General features: G+C 33.9%; 1 protein-coding gene across 1 annotated transcript in view; it reads right to left on the bottom strand.

The window, feature by feature from the left end:
- The window catches only part of LOC115210390 (RING finger and transmembrane domain-containing protein 2), a 49,580-nt gene extending 41,797 nt beyond the window's left edge, over positions 1 to 7,783 (bottom strand). The window contains exons 1-2 of the mRNA XM_029778977.2: positions 7,140 to 7,783; positions 927 to 1,555 (exon numbers count right to left, since the gene is read on the bottom strand). Coding sequence (XP_029634837.1) covers positions 927 to 1,506 — 580 coding nt within the window. The 5' untranslated portion in view covers positions 1,507 to 1,555; positions 7,140 to 7,783. The remainder of the gene's footprint in view (positions 1 to 926; positions 1,556 to 7,139) is intronic.
- Between the last annotated feature and the right edge of the window lie 382 nt (positions 7,784 to 8,165).

The raw sequence follows: 8,165 nt of genomic DNA, 5'->3' as shown, positions 1-8,165 counted from the left end.
TGGATCATGACTGACTTGGGGTTAAACAACAACAATACTATAAAATTCAATAGATTTGTGTTTTGTAAGGTACTGTGTATATAATAACTTTTAGCATTCATTTTCATATTAATCAAGAACATAACGATGCACTTTTTAGCAGAACCCAAATCTTCTATCTAAATATGTCCACATTAAAGAAATAACTTTTACAACAAAATAAACAAAGAAAGAAATTACACTTGTACTCTTGTGAAAATCAACTCTTTAGTTGCCTTCTAATAATTCAATTATTGCTATTACTTTGTGCCTCCAGTGGCTCTAAATATAAGGCATAATTGTGTGGTAAGAAGTTTACTTCCTAAACATATGGTCAGGGTTCAGTCTCATTGTGTGTCATCTTTGGCAAAAGTCTTCTACAATCGCCTTGAACTGATCAAAGCTGTATGAGTGGATTGCTAGACAGAAACTGAAAGAAGTCGCGCATGCGTATGTGTGTTACTGTCTCCTCACCTAAACATGGCATGTCAATTGTAAATGAGTGTCACCAATCTTCTGTGAAAACATGTTTAATCAAGGGGAAATATTATCTTGCTTGGAAACAGATTTGGGTTGGCAACAGTAAGGGTATGCAGCTGTAAAAATCTGCCTAAACAAATTCAGTCTGACTCATGCAAGTATAAAAAAGTGGACATTAAAACAATGATGATGATGATGATGATGATTAGGATGAACTCTAACTCACATCACCAAATATTTAAATCGGATAAGGCGGCAAGCTGGCAGAATCGTTAATTTGACTTTATATTTCTGAGTTCAAATGCTTTTGGAGTCAACTTTGCCTTTCATCCTTTTGGGGTCATTTGCTGGCCTTTTGCCAAAATTTGATATCAATATTTAAATAGGATATAAAGAATCATATAAGGAAGTAAAAGGAATGTACTTACCAAGTCTGTGATCATACATAACTTTTATAAAAAGAATAACTGCGAATATTCCAGATTTCTGTAACAATTTGAATACAATACGCCAGTCTGATCTATTGTCAGTATTATGTTCATGATGAGCATGTGCATGTTGACCATGTGAAATATTTCTGAGGCCAAGTAAATCCTGCTGTTGTTGCTGTGGTTGCTGTTGCTGTTGTTGTTGTTGTTGCTGCTGGTATCCATTTAAATTGTTCCCACTTGAAACACCTTCAGTGGGATTATTACTGTTAGTTGATATACCATTAAGATCAAAGTTTGTGTTAACTGTGTCTCTGTTAGCAAGTGGGTCCATGTTAATAACCATAGATTGTTGTGGATAAAGATGAGGAGTGGAACTATTATTATTGCTCAGTGAATTATTTCTGACTGAACTTGCCAAAGGTTCACTGCTTCTTAAACTGCTGTGGGAACTAGGTCTCAACAATGGAAACAAATTCTGGACTTGAGATCCCAAATTTGAAGTTAAGTTTGAAGAATAAGGCAGGCCTCGAAAATAATAAACAAGCTGAGAATTGCTTAAAGGAGATCCTGTAGCCATTGAGACGATTTGAAACTGCTTATAAAGCAGGCTACAACTAGAGGATTAGCTGGAAAAAAGGAAATTCAACACTGTATAAGTATGTCATTTGGTTACATCATTTTAAGTGCTATAATAAAAGGCAATAAAAGATACTGCATGTCTACATATGTAGATTAACCTATACAATATACATTTAAGGGCACCCAGTCCTGGTTTAAAAAATAAAAATTAAAAATAAAAGCATACTGAAACAATCTTTTATGATATTTTTACTAATTATACATCCTTACAGTAATTTGTTGAACTGATTTCATATTACTTACTAAGATGTATTCCAGAGCATGAAGACAATATGAAATAAAGTTATTCCAGCAGAAAGTTTCCTATTCCTGACACTGAGATGAACACAAACCAATGAGGGAGACCGTATGCAGTTGCTTGACTTGTTAGAAATGAAGGCAAATCTACCTGAAATAACACCTTATCATGTTATAAAAAGAAAGGACACATTGGATTAAGTGGTCCTAGATACATTGTCTAAAAATACAGGTAGAATGGTCATTGCTGGAATATCTTGGATCAGCTCTAACCAATGGCTAAACAACAATGGTCTATGTGAACAGAAAATTTAGAATGAAGTGTCCTACCAAGAGGCAGTGAAACAACTGCTAGGAAATCAGTAGTTTATCCAAATGGCATCTACTCCTCTATTTCTGAACTATTCAGGAATGCCCTTATAAAAGTTAACATATCCATTTTTGCATGTAGCTTAAAATGGTTTTCTTGTGTAGCATAGAGGATACAATGGAATTGTTGCTGTTTAGCTCCACATCAGCCCTGATCCTACAAGGATGCTCCAATCACAACCACCCCATCAGATTGAATGATATAATTTAAACTGGCCATCTAACTCAAATATTCTTTCTATTTTATGTTCAAACCAGCCAGATCACTATAGTTGTATTTTTGTATTTTTTTTTTATATTTGCTTTTTACATGGCTAACTCAACAGTTAGTTTTGCAAAAACCTTTGTAGAAATGTTTGTCTTTGTCTATCAATCAATTATATTTTTTTTTCTTCTCTTTGGATATATTCTGATAGTCATATGAGTTTCAGCTTATCAGCGAAGTTAACCAACAGAAAATATCTTGACTTGCTACAGATTAGAAATTGGGATCAGTGTTAGGGTGCATTTCCATGATCCAGTTTGGGACAATGTTCACTACAGTAATCTATATCATGCAATATCTCCATTACAAATAGAACCATTTTGTGGAAGAGATATCTATAATTCAAAGTGGTTCCTTTCTAAGATTTCTATCAACTTTTCCTAAAATTATTAAAAGCATAAACCAAAAAATAATTAAACTATATTTAACCCTTTGGCATTTAAACTGGCCATATCTGACCCAAATATTCTATCTGTTTTATGTTCAAACCAACCAGATCCAACCTCTCACATCTATCCTACAATGTCATTCTAAAAATAAATAACCACATCATCAAACTCTTGAAGTTACGAAAGAGTGCATGATTAATTCAAAACAATGTGAAATGATAAACTTTACATTCTGCAGAGTAATCTGAATGTTACAGCGTTAATGTTTGCTTTATTTATATATTGTTCCCATTAAACTAACAAATCTTAAGCTAAATCAACTTCTAAGTTTTCAGACTTGATGCAGGGACTAAAGTGAGATAAGTAACTTTCCTGGTGTAGTATTAAAAACTAGATATCAATGACAAGCTTTATGTTTTCATCCTGTGATTTGATAGCTCAGAAAGGTTGTCTTAAAATATCAGAGATTTTGTTTTCTCACAAAAGATGGAAGCCATAAATTGAGAATGCTGTGATACACATGATTTTTAATTAACTTGTTTCTAATAATTTTCCAAAGATAATTTTTCTTCCTTATTTAATATTAAAAATAGCCAACAAACCAGGATACATTGCAAGCTTTGGTATCACAGTGCAGTGTGTCCCACCCCCAGGAAGGACAATCTCTCTGACCATGCCAATTATCATCTTATCACACTCGCTTCTACTTAGTGAAGACAGCCATTAACAACAACCTTCTCCAACATTCAGCCTTGATGCTTCACACCAAACATGCCCTGACTGTATGTGCAGAGATCTTGAAAATTTTCTCAAAAGGAGTCATGGTTGTCTCAGCTGTAGAACATAATACACATAAAAAAAAGAACATGATATTGGATCCCAGCCACTCAAAAATATGAACATCATCTTATCAAAGATTGACCTTTCTCTTCACGATCAGAAAATACTTCAGCTTCCAACAACCACTTATACTCTACAAAGCTCAGATGATACAGTTCTATATTTAAGAGATGAGGAATTATGTACATTATTTACAATTGACAGATATTTGTCCTCATCTTGTTTCTTGTTAACACGTTTCGGCTGATATACCCTCCAGCCTTCATCAGGTGTCTTGGGGAAATTTCGAACCTGGGTTCTCATTCCTAAGGTATTTTTCTATGTTACTATTATTATTATTCAGGTCACTGCTTGGAATCGAACTCCAAATCTTGGAGTTAGTAGCCTGTGCTCTTAACCACTACACTATATGCCCACGGGCATATGGCGTAGATAAACAAGATGAGGACAAATATCCGTCAATTGTAAATAATGTAAATAAAAGCTCAGATGAAACCCACAAATAGAATGGTGCTACTGCTACATATATGCACACAGATGTTTGAGATTGCACCCTAAACAAGGTCATCCAACTGATTGGCAAGCAGTGACTCACCAACACTCTGGCCCACTTATTTGCTGACGCCTCTTAGTGGTTTTCCTAATAAGTTCTGTTCCTCAGAGCTGGATGGTCTCATTATTATCACACGTTTGTCTCTCCACCTCTAATCACCTATTCTGTGACCATCCCTACTCCTAGACCCTTACTTAACCATAAGTCCACTTTTACCTTCTCAAAATGTCAATTCTATGTAATATGCTCCCTGCCCATGATTTTTCTGCAACTACCATCTTGCAACTATTTATGATCTGTGGCAGTCTCACCAATCTGGCAGAAAGGAGAAGCTGCTTCTGCGAAGGTCAAGTGCACAAACTCTTCCTCCAAATCCAAACCAACTTTAAAGCCTAATTTCACTGAAGTATGTTGAAGATGGATGATTTGTTCCTATCTTTTATCAAACATAGAATGATAAAGATCAAAGCTGACTTCAGCAGTAGTTGAACTCAGAACGTTGATAGACAATGTAAAATACTTTAATGCACCGTCTTTCAAAAAACAAACAAAAAAAGAAATAGTGAAAGAGGAAATGAGAAAACATCTATATGATTGCTCTAAGATTAGTAACCAAACTTTCCTCAAATCACACCCTGCCATCTGAATAAAGAAAATCCCAAATCACATATGTTGTCATACATGATTCTAAAAAAGACTTAGAATATTTTTAATCATAGGACTATTCGATTAGAGTTGACTATTAAAAGATTATTAGTGCAAATAATTAATGTCAAATAATTATTACTTCTTTCATCCTTCCGGGGTCAATAAAAAGGTACTCATCGACTACTGAGATCGATTTAATCGACCATATTGTCCCCAATGGGCTATGGCCTTGGGCCAATATTAGAAACCAATAGTAGGAGAAAACGGGGAATCGAAAAATAGTGATTGTTTTGTTTACGATTTATAACATGAATACAGCTGAGTTTACAATGAGAAATGAAGGAGGGTATGAACATGTGGCAATTGATAAGCGAAAAGATAATAATAACAGCGGTTTCACGTAGTAAATTATGGCCTTGGCTAGAAACTTAGCACCAAATCAATTATTAGTCAGCTGTTGAGCGTGTGTTGCTAAAATTTCAGTCCAATATCATATTACTCAAGGCCAAATTGCGATGATATATGACATGCGGAGAACGTTCAAACACATTGGGGTCTGCGTGCGGTTCATAATAAATTAAGAAAAAAGTAGAGACCGCCGTAAAAGGGGTAAACTCTCTACAATTGGATCCCGGAACGTAATTTCGGTTCTACGACAAAACCATTTCACTTCACACACCCAATGTATTTTGGAAAAGAATGAGTCATAATTTTCTATTTCTGTCTAATCTAATATGCAGGTCCTTTGCGCCAAGTTGAGAGCATCCAGTAGTTATTTAAAGAGGAACGGTAGTTATTCATGAAACAGTAGGGATTTTAACTAAATGCACAACAATATTTAGTTTCCTCCATCTATTTTACATTATGGTAGTCCGTGATATTAAGCCATTTCTCCGAGAATCTATAAAATAGTACCAGTAATATACTATAATCGATTCAGTGGACAATACATCCTCTCCTTCAAATAGTGACTTTATGCTTTGTCGGAAAACAAAAAAAAAAGTTCTGCAGACATGTGGGGCCAAATAGGAAAGCCAAAAATCAGCCTTCTTTCCAGCTGATTTATAATTTTAAAATATTTAAAATTTTAATTCACTATAGTTGAAAATATTTCTGCAGGGCTAAAGAAGCTTTTCTTGCTTTAAAATACTCTCATAACAGAGTAGAAGTGTAAACATTAAGCAGTGATTTTCATTGAAAAAGAAACCTAGGTTAAAATCAATCTAATTTTATGTTACTTACTTGGCTTATATTAAATATAATTTCTCTATAGTAACCCTACATAATGCACAATAACACCAGTGGGATATTAAGGTGTTTCGGATATATTTGAAATAAGACAAGTGTCAAATATTTTAGAAACTATGAATAAATAACGATAACTCATAGACAGATATAGCTTTACTAAAGGAAAAGATATTGCGTTTTCAGTAGGAAAAGGGTTTTTAAGATTAACAAATCTAAAATATAAGTAAATATATTTTATTTCAGGAATAATTGCAAGTTTCACTGACTGGTATAAAGGGCACGAGGAAAGAAATAGAGAAAGATTAAATTCTATAGTTGTCAGTCTAAACTGAAAATGAAAATCAACAAATCAAAAATATTTTAGGTGATAGCGATTAATATAATTACAGGTAAGGTCGACTTGTCATTTTCCTGGTGTCGATGTTAAAATTACAGGTATAGTTTGACCATGCCCTTCCCTAACACTTGATGTGAGCTAAAAAAAACAAAACAAAACAATTGCTGTTGTAAACATTGTGATGAGAACATTAGGTTTTCGCCGAAACCAGTTTTCGTTCCACTTTCGATTACCATATAAAACAGCTCATGCTTTCATTAACTGTACCCCTAGAATTAAAAAAGTTATGAACATTGCATATTCCTATTTCCCCACTATTGAAAATCTCAGACGTGACGGTAAGCCAGAGTGTGAAACAAAATTTAATTGTTATTTCAAGTTTCTCTTATTCAACAAGGTGTGGTGTTGCAAATGACGAAGTACACACTCAGACTAATATCGGGATTGTAATAGCGTGGTTTCAATAATTCAAGCATAATCTTTTATCACGAATAAAAGGTAAACAAAATATTGTGCTAACAGCATTAACAGCAACGATCAAACAATTTAAAGGATCCAATGGATTGCGAAAAAGATAATAAATAAATACACGAAGAAAAGTGTCTTCCTGAAACATATTCGAGAATGCACCTTTTTTTCTTTCAGCCTGACATTTCTTTTAACAATTTTGGAAATATTTACTTACCGTATAATGAATATGAATCATATTAAGAAATTTAAGAACTGTTTTTGATTTCAGTAGGTTTGTAAAAGAAAAGTGATCATATAATTCTTTTTTTTCATGTCCGATTTGAAGTGTTTTGATGTTGTATAGAGAACGTGGCACCGGACGTCGTCAGTGGGTTTACACTGAGCAACATGAGATAAATAGTTACGCTAGTTTTACTTGATAACTGCCATGTTGTAAGGCTAGACAAGGATACATACACATATATATATATTGTTGTTGTTGTTGTATAAAAATAAAAAATAAAATAAACGCGAGTCTAATCAATAAATATAAATCATCAGCTCGCCGATCGTTTCCGTCGACATGAATGACTTCCGTCTTTTGATTATCGTTCTTGAAGCCAACGCCGTAAACACCTTCGCTGTTGAAATAACAGCTTTAAAAACATCCAGCTCCTAACTGTAATATATTCAGTCCTAGGTCGGTGCTGGTCGAGCAGACCAAAGATAAAAAGCATTCTAACCGTAGAACTACATTATCTAATATGCCCTTAGGGTGTGATTTAAGGAAGCTTTGGCTTCATTTCTAGCAGATCAAGCAACAACTTACAGACTTCCGCATTGTTCGTTAAGCTTCTGCTGCTGAATTTTCATTCTACATTTTTTGTATATGAAAAGTATAACTTTTATTAACTTGTTTACTGGCTGGGGGGGTTCTCTCTCTCTCTATTTTCTTACTATTGTAATTACGAAGTTTTCCACAATAAAATACGAAATCGTTTAAAAATAAACTTTTTTTCAGATTATATCAAAAAGATTGTTTCTCAAAATAGTATTCTTGAATTGGGATACTGTCTTTGATTCGACAATATTTCTTGGTAAACAGTTCACTACCTTAAAAAGTTTTGATGACTCCACATTTCTCTAGATTATATCGGTTCCCAATTTCCATTTTCTTCCAACAATTGGGATCATAATTTTATTGCTAATTTTGTTTAATTTAATAAGTGAATCTACCAGCGGAATTTAAGAAGTTTATCAT

This window comes from Octopus sinensis, linkage group LG1, assembly GCF_006345805.1.
Source record: "Octopus sinensis linkage group LG1, ASM634580v1, whole genome shotgun sequence".
NCBI lineage: Eukaryota > Metazoa > Mollusca > Cephalopoda > Octopoda > Octopodidae > Octopus > Octopus sinensis.
Note: the sequence above shows the minus strand (reverse complement) of the source record. Positions and strands in the feature narration are given on the sequence as shown.